Raw genomic sequence first — 23,852 nt, 5'->3', positions numbered from 1 at the left:
CAACATGTTAATTGTTAAATGAAAATTAAACTTAAGTTTAATTTATGTGCAAAAATTGCTTTTTTGAATCCCCCCCGTGGGCGGTCAAGTGTCAGATTTTCAAAAAATTTATATTAAATGAGAGAAATATCTAAGGTTACAATATAAAAAAAAATTATGTTGATTCGTTCATTTTTCAAAAAGTTATGGCAGTTTTAAGTACCAAAATAACATTAATTTTGTACACGAAAATTACATTTTTTGTTCAATTTTGACGGTTATTTGCATATAGAAGATAGATCGTCAGGACAAATTTTTTTTTTAACTTATAGTACATAATGTAAGCTTTAATCTAACATATGTTAAAAGGACGCAGTATTTCCGGAACATTTTCAAAAGTTAAGTTGAAAAAGTTCTACTTTTTATACGTATGTTTCAAGTTTTGCACTCCCCCTGTATAAAGGAAAATTGTCCAATTTAAATAAAAAGTATGTCAAATAAAAGAAGTATTCATAATGTATTTAGGAAATATAAATTTGTGTTGATACATACATTTTTCGAAAAGTTATAGCAATTTAAAGTTGAAAAAATAAAATCGAAAAATGAAAATTTTAAAACAAAAATAGCATTTTTTGAACTACGGCAACCTTTTGCACGTAGAAGATAAGGTGTCGGGACAAATTTTTTTTTGTCATTTATAGTACTGGACATAAGCTTTAATTTGATATATGTTTAAAGGACGCAGTATTTCCGGTACATTTTCAAAAGTTGAAAAAGTTGCTATTTTAAATCCCCTCCTGTGAGCAGGTTAAGTGTTACATTTTCAAAAAAATGATAGCAAATGAAAAGAAATTACATTAGGTTACAATATAAAAAAATATTATTTTGATTTGTTAATATTTGAAAAAGTTATGGCAGTTTTAAGTACAAAAAACATCCCGATAGAAAAAATTAATGATTTATAAAATTGTAATTTTTTTGGAAATTTCCACCAATTACGGGGAACGAGGGAAATATTTTCAATATTTGAGGGTAATGTTTTCGACTATATACGATTTGTGATATTTTGACGTATCATTGAATGAAATCGGTTCAGTGAAAGCTGAGAAAGTGGTGACACAAAAAAAAAAAAAATAACTCATCATACTTAAAAAATACCTTCTCTGCTTCTCATCGAAACTGATATATTAAAATATTTTGAAGGTAAGGAAAAATAATTTTCACTATCTTTTATTTTAGGGATTTTGAAAAAAATCTTAAAACCAAAATAGTATACTTCATACAAGAATATTTTTCCTTCTGAGGCTTTCAATAATATACAAAACCATATTAAATGCTCATTATGAATGATAATATACATAACAACCTATATTTTATTATTTTAATCGGTATCCCTTTCTAAATAGCTTAGACTAACATTTGCATACTATAAAAATTACAATTTTTATAAAACCAAAAATATTTTAGAGTTTTAACTAAGAATAATTATATGATTTTTTTTTTCATACAATCTATTCAAACAAATAGTTATTGATATATTTTATAATTTAATTATTTTTAACTAAATAATAAAATCATTATATATCATAAAAGCGTAAATAATTAAAAAAATCCATGAGACACAGATTATTCACTGAATTAAAACTTAATGAATTTGACATAACATTTTACACGCTGTATATTATAAAAATGAATTTAAGAATAAATTATAAACCAACATATCACAATTAAAAGAAAAAATTAATAATAATAAATATATTTATTGGTTAAAAAAGTTAATATAAAATTATTTAATTGACATATAATAATTTAATAATATTAACATAATAAATATAACATCAACTTATTTGTGAATGTGAATAATACCTATATAATTGTAAAATATTTAAATGATAACAAAGTAGTGAATATATTTAATTTAATTTCAGGTAAAAATAGAACACATTATATAGTTATTTAATTGTAACCAAAAATAAAATTGATAGTTTTAAAGTAAATAAAAATTTTAGTTAATTCAAAAGCTATATGATAATACAAATTTTTGGGTAAAAGTAAAACAGGAATAAATAAACAGTATAAATTCAATATAATAATATTTCAACATAGTATTCTAAATTAATTTCTGAAAATTTTAGTTTGAATAGGTTTCTTAAATAATTGGTAAAACCATGAAGATTGGGTATATATCAGATCAAGCTATAGCTTTTGCTTCAGGAATGAAAGCTTGCCAATGCTTTATTATCTAAAGATATAATTTGATAAATTTTCATTTAATAAATGTATAAACATGAATGAATATTTATAATTTTACTTGAGTTTGGTGATTTATCATTTCTTCAAGGTAAGATGAAATTACTGTTTTGAATTCTTTAATTCTATTGATTTCAAATTGTTCAAACTCAATTTTTATAGTTTTAGATATTTGATCAAATTCATCTTGGCATCTTGATAATTTGGCTTCCCACTGTAGAATATTATATTATAGTATAAAATAGATGTATTAGGATTTTCAGGTCACATGTTTTATTTTTACTAAAAATCAATTTTTCATAGATGAGCGACCCTAGGATAGGCTAAAAATCGATTTTTAGATAAATCTATTTTTAAATTTTTACTTAAATTTTTTGGATTACAATATTTAGCATTTTTAGGTATCAGAAGCACTTTTTTAGCTTAAAAATTAATTTTTTTAACTAAAAAAAAAAGAAAAAAGAGAGTACATAATAGCATATTAAGAGTATTTTTAATAGACTATCTTACTTCCGTAACTTCATTTGCAACTATGCCAACTTTATCTAAACGCCCTGTAATTTCTAATTTATTTTTTTGTTCACGTTTTTTAGATAAAATCATTTGAGCATGCTGCATGTTTTGATATACTTTAACTCTTTCATGAAATACATCCTAGAAGTATAAAAAATTAATTTATAACTTTCGCTTTTAAATATAATTTTTATTGAACTCTATCTATTGATAATATTTTAAACACCAATACATTATTCAAAATATATCATTTCAATTTTAAATTTTTTCAAAAAGTATTTAGTACTACTATTATTTTGTTTTTATAATCAGGGTTGATAAAGATCTGTCCAGGGGGGTAAATAGATAAGCAAAATCATAATTTAATGAAAAGGTAAATAAATAATTTAAAATTTGCATAAATAAATTGAGTTTATTTCATTTTTGTAACTCTTTTGATAAGTTTTTTACCTATAAAGATTTAACTATACTTTAATATAGTTTAAATAATTATTATCAAATAAACTGTATAGTGATTTTTTATTTGATATACAATGTTTTATTTTAAAGGTTTTATTGATATTTTTAATCCATTTAATTATTTTTGGTCAGTTTTGGATAAAATAATACTCATATTTTTGGAACAATATTTTTAAGTTTTAAAACTTATTTATTTCTGTTATGGTAGAATTTTATTGAGTTAATAATGAAAAATATTTTTAAATGTTTTATTAAATGGTAAATATTAGTATTAAATAATTATTAAAATATTAAATTATTAAACAGATATGAAAATAGATAGTTCATTTAACAGTTTAATAATAAAATATACGTTGAAATTATAAACAAAATTAGTACCATTAAACTTCTTTTTAAAATTTCTCAAAAATTTTTGCAAGAACTTATACATGTGATGAACATTAAAAATTTCTCTTAACTATATAAATTTGAAACTAAGACAAACATAGATAAAATTATCACCAACAATAATATAAGTAACAGTGTTGTACCCCAAAATACCAGCCTTGTAATTATTGATATAATTTACTTTGTTAGGTGTTACCTAACACTATTATGTCCTCCAAAAACTAATTCTTGCCGTTTAATGTGTCATGTACCTTATATTTAACATTTTCAATTTATTTTATTTTTAAATATAGAATAAATAATTTACAAGAACATACTTTAACAGCTCCTATCAAACCAATATAATCTTTTAACAGCTCACAAAAAATTGAAAAATCTGTATTAGCTTGTTCAGTTCTTACAGATTCAACCTAAAATATAATGTTGCATTATTATACTTGGTAATTAAAAAATTTACTTATTTATTATTATAATCATATTATTACAATAAAAGTATTACGTAAGTGTTATATAAACAAAAACAAGGATAATAATTTAATTTTAACCTTTTCAAATACATCAGCAAGTTGTGATAATGCACGAGAAAGACCTGTATGTTCTTCACAGTTACTTAAAACTGCTGCAGATTTAGCAAATGATCCACTTGCATTAGCTAATTCTTTCCGATTAAAAACTAATGATTCAACAGCTGCATGTAAATTGCGTAACTGAGAGTCTAAATTATCAATCTGAACCTCTTTCTCTTCAAACCACTAAAAAAAAAAAAAAATATTATCTGCTTCTTAAATTTAGTAAAATTTGCATTGTATATAATAATATTTTTTAGAAGGGGGAAATATGTTAAATAGTCACTCCAAAAATATTGATAGAAGTGCGTCCATGCATATCTAATATGCCTATATAAGCAAATGTACCAAAATATACAATATATAAACACATATTTAGATTCATTGATAAATATAATAAATTTTTTTCTAACAAGATTTTTTTTAAGTTTCTGCAAAAAAAATATGTAAATATTTTGCTCTAGTTATTTTTATCACTAAAACTAGTAAAATAAAAAACAATGAAGTTTATTTCATTCATTTTATCGAAACACAATNATTTGCATTGCATATAATAATATTTTTTAGAAGGGGGAAATATGTTAAATAGTCACTCCAAAAATATTGATAGAATTGCGTCCATGCATATCTAATATGTCTATATAAGCAAATGTACCAAAATATACAATATATAAACACATATTTAGATTCATTGATAAATGAAATAAATTTTTTTCTAACAAGATTTTTTTTAAGTTTCTGCAAAAAAAATATGTAAATGTTTTGCTCTAGTTATTTTTATCACTAAAACTAGTAAAATAAAAAACAATGAAGTTTATTTCATTCATTTTATCGAAACACAATGATATAAATAAATCTCAAGGAAAACTCACAGGTTCATTTTCATCCATTTTGTAAGTTATTTTATTTACAGTTTCTCCGACTTTATTAAAAAGTCTCATTACACCTGCACTGCTTAGAGCAGATGTATTGGTAGCTTTAGGAAGTTCACAATCTATAAAGATAAAATTTAAATAGAGCAATTAAATTTTTTGAGATAAGCAAACTAAGAAAATTGTTTAATACCTACCTTGTTCTAAAAAATCACGAAAACTTTTATCATTTCGTAAGACAGGATGTAATGCAATTCTTTTTAAAAATCTCTCTAAAGCTAAACGTCTTTTTTCTATAAATTCAGCTGAAGTAGCTTGATCTGATTGATTGCCAGATATTTTTATTCTAGTAGTACCTACATTCATAAGATTTATTAGTGAATTCATAATTTTATTACACCATACAGACGTATTAATAACAACGACCAAGAAATTACCTAACATATTTTTTTGAGGTGCAGGTGGTATAAGCCGTCCATTTCTTAAATACTTTTCAGTCAGTTTGTTGTGTAAGCCAAGAAAGTCACTAAATCTTCTTAAAACAGCCATATTAGTATTTTTAAACATTGACATATTTGTACGTGTAACAACACGATATGCTACATAGGAACTCATTCCTTCTCCTACTTTAGTAGTTTCAGATAAAGAAATTTTTATAAATCCATTTTCAACATTTTCATTATTCTTTTCATTAATAGTATCTTTTGATTTAACTTCTTCTTGTACAGTATTAATGTCATTTAATGTAGTTGTTATAGGTTCATCATTTTCTTTTAAATTAATTTCTTCTTCAAACCCATTGGATACTACAGTGGTATTTAGAGTTTCTTGATGATTTGACTATAAAAATTATATACATACATTTTTCTTAAAAAAATAAATTTAAAATACAATATCTTAAAAACTAAAAAAAAAAAATGTCTGAATACTATATCTTAAGTGTCTAGAAATTTTAGATTAAGTAAAATGCTTAAATTATTTCATACAAATTAATTTTTCAATGAAAATATAATGATGCAAATCTAAATAAGAAAGTATTAATATTAATTAAGAATCTATTATAAATTTCACTTTAGAATATTCTACACTATTTAAAATTAGATAGCATAACTTTTACTAAAAATGTTTAAAATATATTTACTAATATAACTAAATGTATAGAGGTCCACTGAGAAATTCACATTCCTATTTTCCATTTTTTACCCAAATTAGTACCACTAATTATTTACAAAATGAGCCTTTTAGATTAATTTTAAATGGTGCCAATATGGACCCTCATGTGTTATCTTATTAACCTCACTCTTTAATCATATTTTGTATAGCTAAAAATATTCTTAATTTTGTATATTTGTGTGTCCTAATATTTTAAATGAATTGTTGTGAATTATATTACATTTTAATAAATTGTTAAACAACCTATAATTGTAAAAAAGGGCTATGCTTGTTCATTTTATAAATAGATGATATCAAAATTATACTACAAAAATATAAAATTATTCAAGATATTAGATTAAATTTTTAAAAGATATATCTTTGTATATTTAATACTCACTTCATTATTGCTAGTATCTAATGGTACTTCAATAGTTGAATCATCTAATAGTATTTCTGTTGATGTATTATTTAATGAAACATTAGTTAGAGGTGGTATAGGAGCTGAGAATAGGTCATCATTTCGCGAGGCACTCAAATTCTAAAAGATATAATGTAAAAAAGAAACGCAAACTTTAATACAAAAATTATGGTAAATCAAACAACGCCCCTTTAATCTGTGAATACAAGTGTTAATCACTTTAGTAAAACTTACATCAATAGTTGAACTAAAAATATCATCGTCTTCCTCATCAGATGAAATTTTAGGTGGTAATTTTTCAGTCATAGTGAAAAAATTACTTTAAGTAACCACTAATTAAAGTTAATAAATACTTAAGAAATTTTTTTAATACTTAATGCTGGAGGAAAATTTAGTTATTATAAATATTTATAAAAAATGATTCCCTATCAAGTAGTCGTACACGAATATGGAATATTCCCTCTCCAGTGTTAGCATTTGATAACAAATGATTATGGTATTGAAAGTGATAAGCTCGTAGAATAACATTGCTTGTAATGTTAATTTAATAAGTTTATTAAAATGTTGGTTACACTGTTTTGAGCATTGCCAATATCGTGGTATGTAACCTTAGCAAAAGTAATTCACTCACACTGAATTAGATATCTTATGATATATATAAATACATATATTTACCGAGGTTGCACTGTACTTAAAGTGTTATTCCAAAACTTGGAATAACATGTCTTATATATTATTTACTGTAAGGCCATAATATAATAAAATAATAAATGTCTTTATATTAGACTAATTAATATCATATGTGTTATGAATTTAACTAAATTCTCAATTATCAAAAAAACAATATTTCATTATTCATTATTTTAGACACGTAAAGAAACAGTGTAGCCAGACCAACACATTTTTATATGTAAACTTGATTGATTTGTGACTTTTGGTATTACTGAGTACTATTTCGTTTACTGCTTGACACATTACAGGTTTCCGCTAGACTTTAAGAATCGTCGTCTTTCTCATTTTGGATGCGATCGTCTAATCAACGTGTATCGTGGTTACAATTTTTGTAAGTGTATGTATTTTTTTTTTTTATTTATTGACATTTTATTATTCTCTAAATGATTTAATTATATTTAAATAATAAATACTGTATCTTCATAATAATATAAAAATATTTCATATTACTATTTGAATTGTCCCGATTAAAATGGATAAAGAATTCTTGACAAACATTGCAAGACAATTTTTAAACCCATTTCATTGCAGTCGCGTTCTGTTATAGTTTATTAAATTTTTTTTTCAGAACCCTAAATTTATTAATATTGTTTTTTAATGCACTTTATTTGAACAGACATGTATGTCATCTAATGGTATTTGAACAATTTTTTTACAGTTTCAGGTAATTATTCATCATGGTTAACGGACGTATCCCGTCTGTTTATAGTAAAACTTATGTGACGCCTCGTCGTCCATATGAAAAAGCTAGATTAGACCAAGAATTGAAAATAATTGGGGAATATGGGCTACGTAACAAGCGTGAAGTGTGGCGTGTAAAATACACTTTAGCTAAAATTCGTAAAGCTGCTCGAGAACTTTTAACTCTTGAAGAAAAAGACCCCAAACGTCTTTTTGAAGGTATGTTAATAAGTTTTTATAAATTCAGTATTAATTATTTAAAAAATGACACTATGATGAAAATTTAAATTATTCTGACACCTCTCGTCTGAAATTCCCTGTTGTTATCTAAACCTTGCTGAGTGTTATTAATATTTAGATTTTATTACCCACTTATATTTATTTTATTTATGCTAAGAAAGAAATTTTTAGTAAATTAAATCTATAATAAAATTGTAAATAAATGCAGTCATTACTTAAACAGTTTTAACATTATAATATTTTTTCATAAATTTTATTAAATAAACAAATTTAGTATAACAATATACTAAGTCAAACTATTACGCCATTTTTATAGGTAATGCTTTATTGCGTCGTCTAGTTCGAATTGGAGTGTTGGACGAAAGTCGCATGAAACTTGATTACGTTTTGGGTTTAAAGATTGAAGATTTTTTGGAACGTAGATTACAAACTCAAGTGAGCTAGCTCAATTATAGTATTATTAAATATTAGCTGTTTTAACAAATTAAAATATTAAAAACAAATTAAGTATTGTGTTGCTCTCTGATATTTATTTATTATAATCATAAATAGGTTTAAACTATTAAGCCAATATAGAGTAAATTAATATTCACATTTAATAACCCCAATATCAAATTACAATTTATAATAATAGAAAGTATTAAACATATTAAATTTAAACACATATCTTAATATAGAAAAATATCAATGTAATTTACTATACAATTTCCCAAAATTAGGACCTGTTTGAAAATGAGATGCAAAGCTATAATTTTTGGNTATAATCATAAATAGGTTTAAACTATTAAGCTAATATAGAGTAAAATAATATTCACATTTAAAAACCCCAATATCAAATTACAATTTATAATAATAGAAAGTATTAAACATATTAAATTTAAACACATATCTTAATAGAGAAAAATATCAATGTAATTTACTATACAATTTCCCAAAATTAGGACCTGTTTGAAAATGAGATGCAAAGCTATAATTTTTGGTTTGAATATGAATTCATTTTAGCCTTCTTGTATTCAATTGTTTAGTATAAAATCCAACTATTAAAATTAATTTAGGGTTATTTACATAAAAATTAAGTATATCATTTAAAAATAACATAATTTTTCATCTTATGTCACATAAAGTAATATCAGTTGAGTAACATTTAAATAATATGAATGATTAGTTAGATTTATAATTAATTTTAAAACTAATAATTTTAGTAAATATACATATTAGCGATGTATTTAAGTCTGTAACTTTGTAGTGCCTGACACTCGCTACTTCTGGTTTGAAACTGTCAATGACAGCTTTATTTACCAAACTGATCGTTTCAGTTTGGTAATTGGAGTCCTCATTCTTCTTTCTGGCGATGGACTAATTAATTGTCCCGTAGTATCAATGATTAAAAAAGTCTTCCCTTTTGGGAAGGTCGTTATACTTTTTAACGAGCCTAAAATCCAAAATAAAATATATATTGAACATTTTTTATTATGTTTTATTAAAACATAATAACGTTCCACACTCTAGTTTAACCAAACAAAAGTAAAACAACAAACTGTTGTTAAAATTAAAATTTAATATTAATATTTTTTTATTCATTTGTATTTCTATTAAGAAAACTCAATATCTTAAATCATTACAAGCTGATGTATTAATGTGCTGAGAACAAATTAGATTATATTGAAAAATTGAATATTGCTGATTTTATAATTTCTTAATATCAATTTTTAAACTTTTCATTTTTTTTTTTTAATGAATTTTTTCTTTATAGAACTATATTTAAAATATGTTTTATGTTATTTTTTGCAATTACAAAAAATATTTTAAAAATTAATTTTTTATTCAAATTTTTTTTAAGATTGAAGATAGACATTTTATAGATAAGTATTAAAGAAAAATGTTGATATTATAAATTTATTTTAATTCAGTAGTTATGTTTATACAGCATTTTTAAGTTGGTTTAATTTAAATTTTTTATTACAATTTTCCTATGGTATCAAATGTTAGTCCATATTATGTAATGGACGTAAGTAAACACTGTCTTTTTACATTATTTATTGGTATCAGTATGCTATTTCTTTTTCATGGATAATGGATAATGTTTGACGCGCTTTATACAGAAATAATTATCTCTAATCTTTATTACAAAAAATAGAAACATCCTATATCAACTACTAGTGTTTTGTGGTTAGCCATGTTAAAAGTGATAACAATTATTAATTTGTGTGATTCTATCATTGTAATAATATTTTATTATAGGATATTCCTTGTTAGGAGATTTGATAATAAATGCACTTATTCACTGTTATTTACGTTTAAATTTATGATATGTGAACTTATTTAATTAAAAACTCAACATATTTTAGACAATGTTTCTATACATTTTTTTAATTATCTTAATTATACTACTACTTGTTTTTTCATGGAAAAGAAATCATGTACTGTTACTAGTAAATAATGTAAAATGTATTTACTTAATATAATATCTTTTATAAACATTTGATACCATAGTAAAATAGAAAAAAAAAAATCAAAATTTATTAAACCTAAAAATGTCATATAAACGTAACTACTGAATTATAATAAGAGTTTTTGGTATCAAAACATTTCTATAAAATAGCTATCTTCAAATCTTAAAAAAAAATTAAATAAAAAAATTAATTTTTAAAATATTTTTTGTAATTGTGAAAAATAACATAAAACATTTTATATATAGTTGTACATTGTAAAAATTGATTAAAAAAAAAAAGTATAAAATGTTACATAGATCTTAAGTTTTATGAGTTGTCAGTTAGATCTGTACTTCTGTATATAAGAAAAATGGTATAAAACAAATAAAAGTGTTCCCACTGGTAACTCCTATATGGAATAGTTGGTTGTAATATAATTACAAATCAGCTTGTTTTATTTTTACAGATTCTCTTACTCAAGTATTATTCATTAATAATTGAAATCAATAATTAATGAACTTTTTAATACATCTACTCGTGTATAAAATGGTTTTTTATTAGTGCTATATTGAAACAATTTGTACAAATATTGGTTAATTTTCGATATTGTTGTAGATTCCTTTAATGTATTAAATAAGTACTAAAATCTAGCCAATTTCATCATGATGAACTTAAATTTATTTTCTGACACCTCTTCTGAAAATTGTTTGTTGATATTGTGTATTCTGAGAGATTGGCTTAATTTATTTTGTAGTTTTATTAATATAATTTTTATTTTTCTCAATATTCTTTTGTTTTATTATTTTAAATAGGTTTTCAAATTGGGATTAGCAAAGTCAATTCATCATGCACGTGTTTTGATTCGACAGAGACACATTCGGTAAATTAAGAAATAAAGTATTTATTAATTATAAGCACATAACTGATATTTGTGGTTTGAAATAAATGTTGCCAATTGTTTTGGGCAAGGAGACTGGATATTATTGTAGCCAAGTTAATCCTAATCACAATTGGCTATAGTATGACATTGTGTTAATCCAAGGTGTGATATAATTGTCTAGCCTTTTTCATGACAATGTAATATTTTTTAGTTAATTAGTTATTTGCCTATCAGTTTTGGGCAAGGATATTTTAAATCAATTAAATTAATCCTAATCACAATAAGGCAAAATCATAGCATTGTGTTAATCCAAAATTGGATTGAAATTTTCCTTTTTTTTTTCATGACAATGTTACATGATGCAAAACTACTTTTAAATAACTAGCAAATAAAAAATATGTTAATAATTTAAATTTGTTAGCCTATTGGTTTTGGGCAAGGATATTACTATTTTATTATATATTTTATCCTAATCACAATAAGGTAAAAATATAGCATTGTGTTAATCCAAAATTTGGTAGTAATTATCTTATTTTTTTCATAACAGTGTAACATTCATTTATAACATATATATATATATATATATTAGCCTAGTTAAAAGTGGTAACAATTATTAATAATGATATACAGGGTGATTTTTTTTATCATAACCCACTCAATTACTTGCAGAATAATAATAATTTAAACATTTTTATTATCTTAGTTACACATTATTCTTGAATCTTTAACTATGTAATACTTTTTAAGATCATCCCTTATGCCTTGGAAGGGTGTCAACTTTTTTTTTTAAATGGTAACACATATTTTTAATTTAATAAAATGTTTGAGTTTTTAATTTAATAGTAAATGGCATTTGAATTTTTAATATAACTTAATTAGCTTATTAGATATAAACATTTAAAGTTTCAAAATTTTGAGTTAATATACATGTATAATACACATGGGATTGTAAATACAGGTAGCTAATTGGATTTTTATGACATTGCTGTCTCAGTCACGGATTGTTTATTATCAATTATGATTATCAATAGATATACTTTCTGTATTGTCAGTTAGTGTATTTATAAACTCATAACAATGTGCCTTACTACAATTGATAATAACAATTCTGTGTACCTGCTAATATCGATGTTATAAAAAACCAATTAGCTACCTATATTTGTAATCCCTTGTGTATTATACCTGTATATTAATTCAAAAATTTGAAACTTTAAATGATTATATCTAATAAACAAATTAAGTTATATTAAAAATTCAAATGCCATTTACTATTAAATTAAAATCTCAAACATTTTATTAAATTAAAAATATAAATATATAATATATAAAAATATAAACCCAACACAAACATGTATAAAAAAGTAGTGTTAAGTAGAATTTGTAAAAATTGGTAATAAGTTATTTTATGTGCCCTTAAATTTTTGAAAAATTCATTTTATTAAATTTTATAACACAATGTACATTAATTTGACATTAAATTTTAACTGAATTTTTTTTCTAACTAGATGTTAAAGTTACATTCTTTGAGTTCCCACTATATATTATAACAGACCACTTGAAATGCACATTTGTTTAAATGACATTTTAACGTCTGTGTTATAACCTAAATGTTATAACTTGATGGTCTTTAAAATAATTGTTATTGTTAAATCAATATTATAATTAGTGAGTACTTAATCTTTTGCTTCTCTATTGTCCAAAATTCATGAAAAACCAATTATTTTAAATCTGATTTTTGTAATTTCATATTTTTAGAGTTCGTAAACAAGTAGTCAATGTTCCTTCATTCATTGTTCGTTTGGACTCCCAAAAACATATTGACTTCTCATTGAAATCGCCATTCGGTGGTGGTCGTCCTGGGCGTGTTAAGAGGAAAAATTTGAGAAAAGCTAAGAATGCTAAAGATGATGGTAATGCTGGAGAAGAAGAAGAAGATTAAACTACATGTTGAATTTACATAATTTAATTGTGTATTGTGAAATATAACTGTATTAATCTTATTAACTTTTCTTGTTTGTTGTTCTTGTCTTGTCCATTCAACACATAAAATATGCGTTTTTTTTTGCATAGGTTTAAAATAAAAGGAGTCATAATCCTACAGTTTCATTTTTAGTTTAGATTTAAAATTGTAATGACTCCCAAAATACTCGTTTATGATTTCTTTTTCAACCAATAATTTTCTGATAAGTTAGTTAAATATGTATGTATCTACTTGAAAAAAATTGTCACCCATCTAACTCGGTCACAATAAATGCCAACAAATTAAGTATTTAACTAAAAAATACATAGAATAATTTTTATTTTATAATTAGTTATTGAAGTTATTTTTTTAGCTTCGTTACGAGGCTGAGAAGGTATTAATTTTTTCTTTATGTCACTACGTTTTCTCAGCTCTCACTGGACCGTTTTTTCTCAACAAAGCGTCAAAAGGTCGTATATAAGAAATTATCCTTGAAAATTAAAAATTTTTCCCTCGTTCCCGGTAAATTGTGAAAATCCCTTGAAAAATTACGATTTTTTAAATAGGTAAATTTCATTTTATTCACTTTATTTTCAAAAATTGCCTTAACTTACTAAAAATGAACAAATCAAAATAATTTTTATATAATAGAACTTAAGATATTTCCCTTTCATTTGATATCATTTTTTTGAAAATCTAAGAACCTTATCACAGGTATTCAAAGTTGTAACTTTTTAAAATGTACCGGAAATGCTGCGTCCTCTAATATGTTAAATTAAAGCTTGTTACGTACATAAATTAAAAAATTGTCCCGACAACTTATATTCTATGAGAAAATGGTTATCGTATTTAAAAAACATCATTTTTCTATTCCGAAGTTTTCTTTTTTGTTTTAAAATTCCTATATAAAGGTTTTCTATAGTAAAGAGTCCATCAATTTTTATAAAATTTACATAAATCTAATTTTAGTTATTAGTGAGGTGACATAATGCCCATGCACTCGAACCTGTTGGTCCGTTGTGCACACTTAATACCGAATTATCTTGATTCGGTTTACACATCAAAGTTTTATTACATTACACCTATTATTGTATAAGGGGGGGCTATCAAGTCGCCCCCTGTAAATGATCTAAGAGTCCTGTCTTTCTAATGAAATTAAGTAGATATAGGCCGTAGACATGGGTGGCGCGTGGCCCAGGGCCGGCCCCCCCAAATTTAAAATTCAATTATTTTTACGAATTATCAAAAACTTGCTAGGCCTTATATACATTGAAATTATTATTAATTTGTGATTACTATTGAGTAATACAGTTATTATTATGGCTGTATTTTCATTTTTATATTCATAGAAAACGTCATTTAAAAAAGATAACGTTCTAGACATAATAATAAATGCAATAGCAGTTACTCCAAACGTGGTTGTAGGTAAATTTTTTTTAACTCTGGTCCAAAAAATGATAAACTACCAAGTATCTGCATTGATTAGAATCTAGTTGATTACAAAATTCGATAGAGTATACTCTATGAAAAAATTTTTTATAAATCTTATCATTAATTTGTTTCTTTTTTTATAATTTAGTAGTTACAATAGGTAATTTATTTGTTTTTGTTAATTTGTTATTTGCGTGCTCTAAATAATAGTAATAAAAATATGACTAAAAAAGGCATTAATTGTAATTAAATTTAAATAAAATAAATTTTACATTGTTTATAATTTATATTTATTTTAAAAATGTTTATAACTTATTTGTTATTAGTATTTAGGTATAAATTATTTTTTCTTAATAACTTAAAAGTTGAAAAATTAAATCAGCTTATGTTCACATCATTATTTTATTAGTTTCGATGCGAAGCTGAGAAGGTATTGGTTTTACTATGATGTGTTTTTTGTTTTTGTGTGTCTGTTACCACTTTTTCTCAGCTCTCACTGAACTAATTTTTTTCAACGATACGTCAAAAGATCACAAATCGTATCTAGTCGAAGACATTACCCTCAAAAATTGCCATAACTTTTTTTATATAGATGCATGATATCGTTACTTTTCATTTGATATATTTTTTTTATAAATCTGACCCTTTATCTGCCCACGGGGGGATTTTTCACAAAAAATTAACTTTTTCCACTTAAATTTTTAAAATGTTCCAGAAAGTCTGACACTTATCTATATCTTAAATTAAAGCTAATGTAATGTACATTTTTTTTTCAAAAAATTTCGGACTTTTTTTGTCTTCACGGTGAAAATGGCTACCAAATGCTATTTTTGTTTGAAAATTCTCGATTTTGTTTTTTTAAATTTTTAACTTTATAATGCTATAACTTTTTGAAAAATGTATGGATCAACACAATATTTTTATGAGAAATAATATTTTTTTATAATCCCTTTTTCATTCGACATACTTTATCTTAATCAGGATATTAATAAGGAAATAGTAGATCATGTAACTTTTGGAATAATCCACCAATATTTTAAAAATAAACACAAATTTTGAACTTGTAAGATTCATAGAATGGGATACTGTCTAAGGAAGAGTGGAGGGAGCCCCCCCACAAGCTTTTCATGGGAAACAAATTATGAAAAATGATACAAGGGCCCAAAATTGTTGGCCCCTCCAATAAACATTTTCTGGCTATGTTCCTGGTCGGAATGTTTGTTAGCAAAAATTCTATTCCACAGCAAACTCGGAACGGAACGAAATTCCACGTTCCGGAACAATATTTTTGTTTGTTTCGAATCCCTGATAGCAATTAAATTAGTATGTGATTCATATTTAATAATTTAGTATTGTAATTTTTTCGGAAAATTTATAAAGAATTATAACGTAGTTATTACTTTTATAACGAACGTGTATAAAATTGAAGAGCTTTGCACAAAAATTTTTAGATAACAATTTGTTGTTAATTATGAATAAAAGGTCTGCAAAAAATTTTCATCGGAATCAAAAATGTACTTTTAAATTTTTCGTGCTAATTTTAAATCAGCAATTAGATTTTTTCTATTACCAATAATTTTTGATATTATTACTAATTAGTTAAAAACTATAGGATATAATTATAAGGAAAATAGTTCTGAATATTTCAATTGTATCATCTATTTAAACACCAAGAGATACATAGACATGATCAATATTTCTTTTGAAATTATTTATTATAAAAAAAAAATAATTAAAAACAAAAGAAAATTGTTTTTAAATTATTACAGATTTTTATTTAAAGTATTATTTTTAACCTACTTTTTTTGTTTTTTAAAGTTGATTTTTTGAAAGTTTCTAATAAAAAAAACGGTAGCACAGTGGGGTCGAGGCACAGTGTGGACGAGGCATAGATGGGACAAGTATAGATGATATCTGACANTTGTTACCATAATTTACAGCTCAACTTCAAGTTTGAAATTTACGTTATAAAATAGAAAATTTTATGAGAATTAAAAAATAGTTTTGTTAAGATTAATATGCAATCAGGAAATCACTGAAATAGAAATCATAAAAATCACATCTAAGTAACTTTTGGTGTTTAAAAAGAATCTACAATTGAAATATTCAGAACTTAATTAATTTTAATGATTTACTTTAATTAAAGAACCAATCAAAATGTTGTTAAAGAAATCTACTCAATTGAACGTATTATAAAATTTGATTATAATTTTAAATTTTAATATTAAATTCAGGTGAAACTAAAAATAATTTGTATTTAGATTTATGATTTATATAGCAACATGATACCAAAAAACCTAGCACAAGGGGGTCACAGCACAGTGGTGACGTGGCATAGTTGGATTAAGTATATTGATATCTGACAGTGATTAAAATCTTAAAATCTTAAAATACACTTTTCAATAAGTTATAGCATTATAAAGTTAAAAATGTAAGAAATAAAATCGAGAATTTTCACACAAAAATAGCATTTGGTAACCATTTCCAACGTGAAGACAAAATAAATTCCGAAAATTGTTTTTCCATATTAAAGTACATTACATAAGCTTTCATTTATGATACATACAAAAGTTAATTTTTTGTGAAAAAGTTGTCATTTTAAATCCCTCCTGTGGGCATGTAAAGGGTTTGATAAATAAAAAAAAAATATCAAATAAAAGATAAAGATATCATGCATCTAAAAAAAAAAATATATTTTTTTTATTAACTTTGATGTCCGTTTTCACCAACCCAACCGTTTTCACCATGAAAACAAAATAATGTTTTTTTCCCCATAATAAAGTACATTACATTAGCTTTAATTAAAGATATATATAAAAGTGTCAGACTTTCCGGAACACTTTCAAAAGTTATTTTTTTGTGAAAAAGTTGTCATTTTGAATTCCCCCCTGTGGGCAGATAAAGTGTCAAATTTATAAAAAAATTATACCAAATGATAGATAAAGACATCAAGCATCTAAAAAAAAAGTAATATTGATTTGTTCATTTTTGAAAAAGTTATGTCAGTATTATGAAAAAAAAATTAAAAATTAAAAAAAAAAAACATCATAGTAAAACCAATACCTTCTCAGCTTCGCATCGAAGCTGAAAATGGTCTTAAGTAATTCACTTTACTACGTATAAATACATTTAAGACAGATAAACTATAAATCCATACTCAAATTTTTCATGATAATTAATTTTTTTGGCTAATAATATATTTTATGAAGAAAGAGTATCTAATTTTTGTCGACTACTAAAAAATCACTATCTAATAAGACCGTTGATCCGCTCTGCTGCCCTCAATATATTGTATGCTGTTAGCTCATATTCGTTACAAGCTTGTTTTCAAATGTTACAAAAAAGATACTCCATGCAAATTTCTAACAGTTTTGCGATCAATAGAAATTTTAATTATTATTTACGTGTAAAAAACATAGACCAACTCTATGGTAATCATGAACACAGTAAAATTAAAATTTAAGACCATCACTCGTCAATAATAACAATGTTTTTCTAAATACAGATAAGCGACTGCTAAATGATATCCCGTGCGTCAATAACAAAGTATAAAATAACTGGTTTTGATTGTCGTCGAGGGAGCAACTGAAGGATGAGGGTAATCGGTTACCACCACACAAGAAATTCTTTACGTTAAAAATAACACTAGGGACTGACACTGTCGACGGACAAAAATTCAGTTTTTTGCATAAAAACTGTTTGGCACGAGACAACTTTCATAAAGTTGTATTGTCACCAATATTTTTAATTTTTTCAATAAATTATTAAAGAATATATAAGAATATAGAAGCTATTTATTGACACATTTAAATAACTAAAAATAGAAATGTTTACTAGTGAATGTAAAATACTAGAAATGTTGTTAATAAAAAAATAAAAGATATACATCACAGTTAATTTTCTCCTTTATAATTTGGTAAAAATTTTGGAACACTAGCATCAATACAGAACAAATATAGTTATACCTCGTAAAACATGTTTAAAATCGTTTTATTTTCTGAATGGCGTCTTTAAATAATGATTATTATTATTTATCTGCACAAACCATGTGACAAAATAATTGAACACAGTCTCGCGGCTCTTTGTGAGACACGATGCCCCGCGACCCTCGCTACCTATATCAGACGTTGACTTATAATAAGTATTTGGTAGTTTGACTGACTAATACCGCGTGCCATTCACCACGGTGCAAAGTTCAGCAAGTGCTCCGCGGCTGACGACGACCCGTCGCAAATGATTCCTGGAGTCTTCTTGCATTCGTCGAGGATATACACCACCGGCTCCGGACGTGTCGCACGACCGGCTCGATGAATCAATCCGCACCGTCACCATTAAAGCTGCTAACTTTTTGACGTCTGAAGACTGCCGGACACCGCTTCGCCGACGCCAGCGAAAGTGCAACCATATTATGCGGAGATTATTATTAATTGTATTCGTCTTTTCGGTTCTTTTTAAAACAATCTGTTTTTGTCCATGAATAATAAACGGCGCACGGGTTTCTACAATCGCAACCAGTGTCGACTATATTATTGCATAATTATAAATATATTGTAAGTAGTGTCATAATTTATAACAATACATCATAATTATGTGCTATTTGTCATTACGCGATAATCAAAACTTCGCTTTTATTTTGTTTACTATTTTAATTCCACTGTAAAGGTCTAGAATCCCGATAAATATACAATTGGTTGTCGCAGTCGCATCGCATTTCCAGTGTTACCGCCGGATAGCGATCGCGGAGCTCCCTCTTCGCGTCCGACAGGTCGTGCTATGCACGGTGGTCGACGGGCGGTGTAAACCGGTTGCTCGGGTGCTAGACAAAACAGAGACTGAATAATTCAATTATCGTTTTTCCAACTGTCACGTTGACTCATAATAATCAACAGAAGATATTCAAAAATATTGTCTTGTCATTAATAATAATATTATTACTATTATCAATAAAAATACCTAGTGTTTATTAATTAATTATTACTTTTATTACTTGACCTCCATCATGGTTTTCTTAAAGACTGATTAACGGGAAAAAACATAAAACAAGATAAAATAAATGGGCTTATAAATTTAACAAAGTTATAATGTATGGGTTAAAATATTTTTTTTAATAAATTTTATAAGCTAATTAACATTAAAAAAAATTAGTACATTTATAAAGGACAAAAAAAATGGACACCAAAATTATTTAACCACTTAAAAATTGAGAAATAAAAAATATTTATATATAAATATTAGTTATTGAATGTTCAGAATAATTATGAAGTAGAGTTATATTTTGCAAAAATTATAATCGTATTATTTATAATTAATATGAGCCTTATGATAAAGTTGGATTGAAAAGAACAAAGATTTATTTAACAGACATTATATTTGAATAAATGATATACATACATATTCATTTTCCTGATTTTTGAACATTCATGAATGAAAGACAAAGATTAAGACAAAAAAAAAAAAATTATTGTAGGTATATTAGTATGAAAAGGAAGTTTTATGTCAAATTCATCATGAATTAAATAACATAAAATTGTCAACTTTATTTCTTTCGTTTTCTAAAATTATTTTTTAGACTTCTGTTTTTAGAATCATTATGTGTTTGATTATCTATTTCTATCGTCACTTAGCCATAGAATATTTAACCACAATCAATATGATAAATTTTTCTCTGGATATATAAATCAAATATAAATTTATAAAAATCAATTTAAACATTTAAAATAAATATATTATGGAACAATTATTATCAATGAAGTATTACAATATTTTTACAAACAATGAGTAGGAGTAAATTTGTATTTACGCACCCATTTTTTTCTTTCATGATTATAAGAATAGATTCTAGATTTATCTAGCTCAATATCATCCAATGTGTTTTTTTTCATCTCTGAAACGAAATAAAGTTGTAAAATTATTATAAATACCCAAGTAGCGATATACCCTAAAATAAATATATTAGAATAAATAATAAAAGATTAATTCGGTTACGTTTGGCGAACATAACATTTAAAGATTCTCGTTATATACCATTAAATAGCAAAACACTTTTTTATTCATTAAATAATGATTTAATTATGAAAATGATACTTTTAGATTAGTATTTCTGAAGTTTTTAACAAATTTATATAGTAGTCATAGGAAGGGCATGGTCGAGAAATAACTAGATATAAAAAAGCAGCACCCACACTTCACTACCAGTCATTTTCTTAATTATATCATAATTTAATAAATTAGCTAGTCAATTATTCGTATTGACATTTTAAAATTAAACTGTAATAAAAATAAACCTAAAAGGTAGGCATAAATGTTTGAAAAATAAAATGATATAGAAAACTATAACACAAAAAATGTTTTTTTTTTACACAAAAATGTCATGTTTTTTAACTACAACAGTTATATGCACTTAAAATATAAGGTATCGTGACATAGAAAAAACATGAATTTTACCCATTGAAATTGTTAAAAAATTTTATAAATATTTTTATAAAATAATAATTTATTATGATTAGTTTTTATACTAAAATAAAAAATTAATAAATAAAGTATAAATAAAAAACATTCACAATTTATGGAGGACTTAAAAGTTAAAACTACTTTCATTTTAAATCAGATAAAGGGAAATCCATAGTAACATTGATAATAAAAAAATGTTTACTAAAGGATTATTGTAAAGTTTTCCTAATCAAACAATATTCCTTTACGAAAATTATAAATGAATTCTGTGTATAAAATATAATAACACCATAGAATTTAACGTAATAATATATGTAAATTCATAAAACATTGATTTACCTAATTTTAATATAACTGTATTTATAACGAAAAATACGAGAATTTATAAGAAATGTTGAGATTTATGCGTATTTTTCTATTTACAGCAATTATGTTAGTGTTTAATTACACAGTAAGGCATAAAACAGCAATTATAAAATCCTCATGACATCTGTTTAATGTTAAATCAAAAAAAGTTGTAGTAAATAATAAGCTTAATTTTTTTGACAAATGATTGCTATAATCAAGTTTAAAATCTTAATAAACAGGTTAAATTTGTTTCAAGCATTTAAAATTTTGTAGAACTCTTTTAGATCATGATTAAATAATTTTAGAAAGTTTTAAGAAAAAAATTATATTTGTTTGTATTATTGCTTAATTACTAATTAGTAATAATCACAGAAACTATATATGATGAAACAAATATAAAACCTAATTTGGAATCATAAGCAAAATTTCTTATAGGATTCATCTAAATTTGGAAACCGAAATTATTGAAAAACGTTTTAAAAAGTGATCTATAATATTAATGTAAACTGTAATTATGATACTTAATTTTTATTCATAAGTTTTTCTTTTCATTCGCCATTCCAAACTCGACATGTGTGGACATTCTTAACTAATTAAACTAAATTTTTCAACATAACACCCTTGAATTTGTGTTTAATAGTTTATTGCGTAAACTTTCACAAAAATTTTCTGTGTTTAATTTCTTTTCCGGGCTTGGGCTAATTCCCTTAAAAACCAACTAGACTATGTAAGTAATTTTATTTATTATTATTTTTACCGCTAACTGTCCAAATCACAAGCCAAATAGCAAGAGTACCCCTTCCTTACAGTCTCAAATATTTAAGGTCGCCACAATTAGCCCACCACTACTGTCTCTTTTCAATGATATGCCAAATTCCACCTCTCTACTATTTCATTGCCATGCTAATCGTACCGTCGTCAAGTTTCACCCCCTCAATATCAATAAACACGTCCTTTCACATAATAAAAATTATGTTAAAATTCATATTGACTTATTAGTAAAAAGTGATAAATTTTCACAATATATTACCTTCATAATTGAATTGATTATAGTCATTTGAATACTTATCGCGTAGCTTCTTAAAGCGATCGTCTATTATTTGGGTATGAAACAATTTACAATTCCAAATTACTTCTTTTGCATACTCAATGGACACGGTGCCATTATTTTTTTTATCTCCCTTGCGTAATTGTTCGTAAAAAGCTTCTTCATGAATTATCATTTTATTAAATATAATTTTAATGTCATTTAAGAGATCAAACATTTCATCATCTAAGTAAATTCCAAAAAAAAATAATAATATAGAATATTATTATAATAATATAGAATATAGAATATAATATCAAGTAAAAATTAAATATGAACAAATACGAGTTATATTTGGCTTCTTGACAAATCTCATAATATATACACAGTGGTAAATTAATCATTAGACTCATTTTTTTCGAAGCGTTTGAATATTTTTTAAATTTTAGCAAAGGGAAAATACTTTTTTTTCAAAATAACCTAAAATTAATAAAAAAATCTAATCTCAAATTTAATGCTTATATTGACACTATTATGATAAAGTTTTAAGAGCCATTAGTTCCATAAATAAACACTGATTGAAATTTAAAAACATTATCTATCTTTTGTTAGGTCTACATTACAATTTACCTCAGTAAATTGGTATACTAATCATAACAATCTTATTGATAAACTTGAAAATATCAAACGTTACATTTTAAAAATATTAGCACATGAATTATGAAAGCTGCATATCTCTCTAATTATTTTAGCTTTAGAATTGGATTTAGTATCATTAACATCTAGAGGTTATATAATGACGTACTTTTATTCATAAATGAATGAATGGTAAATTATTCTGTCCAGAATATCTAAGAATAATAAACTTTAAGATTCGAACCATTAATTAAAGAAAGAGCCTGGTCTTAAGTCATTACTTGAGACGGCGTTTTGTTCGAAGCAAACACCGGGTTATTTACAATAATAACTTAACTCTACCCGTCAGAAGGTGGGAAAGTCGGTCCAAGACTATTCAGAACGTGTAGAAAAATTGCTTCTTGACTTGTGCAACGTAAGTGTAGTCGGGAAAAGA

The 23,852-nt window shown here is 24.7% G+C and overlaps 2 protein-coding genes across 3 annotated transcripts; one reads left to right on the top strand and one right to left on the bottom strand.

Annotated features, from left to right (window-relative positions):
* Positions 1-1,723: 1,723 nt before the first annotated feature.
* LOC126906226 (sorting nexin-2-like) lies at positions 1,724-7,056 on the bottom strand. Its single transcript, XM_050686612.1, has 10 exons — positions 6,834-7,056; positions 6,579-6,719; positions 5,464-5,866; positions 5,224-5,382; positions 5,027-5,148; positions 4,134-4,340; positions 3,906-3,998; positions 2,740-2,883; positions 2,291-2,443; positions 1,724-2,221 (listed from the first exon to the last, which is right to left on the bottom strand). The coding sequence occupies exons 1-10, from the start codon at positions 6,903-6,905 to the stop codon at positions 2,171-2,173; spliced, it is 1,545 nt and encodes a 514-aa protein (XP_050542569.1). The 5' UTR covers positions 6,906-7,056; the 3' UTR covers positions 1,724-2,170.
* Positions 7,057-7,533: 477 nt separating this feature from the next.
* LOC126904362 (40S ribosomal protein S9) lies at positions 7,534-13,569 on the top strand. 2 transcript variants are annotated; one of them, XM_050683349.1, is made up of 5 exons: positions 7,534-7,668; positions 7,990-8,231; positions 8,569-8,687; positions 11,497-11,564; positions 13,320-13,569. In XM_050683349.1, the coding sequence occupies exons 2-5, from the start codon at positions 8,009-8,011 to the stop codon at positions 13,501-13,503; spliced, it is 594 nt and encodes a 197-aa protein (XP_050539306.1). In that variant the 5' UTR covers positions 7,534-7,668; positions 7,990-8,008; the 3' UTR covers positions 13,504-13,569. The 2 variants fall into 2 exon arrangements, with proteins under 2 accessions (XP_050539306.1, XP_050539307.1); XM_050683350.1 differs by having other exon boundaries at positions 7,537-7,662.
* The last annotated feature ends 10,283 nt before the right edge of the window (positions 13,570-23,852 follow it).

Source organism: Daktulosphaira vitifoliae, unplaced genomic scaffold (assembly GCF_025091365.1).
Source record: "Daktulosphaira vitifoliae isolate Bord-2020 unplaced genomic scaffold, ASM2509136v1 Scaffold_4, whole genome shotgun sequence".
NCBI classification, from domain to species: Eukaryota; Metazoa; Arthropoda; class Insecta; order Hemiptera; family Phylloxeridae; genus Daktulosphaira; species Daktulosphaira vitifoliae.
This window is presented reverse-complemented; position numbering and strand designations above follow the sequence as displayed.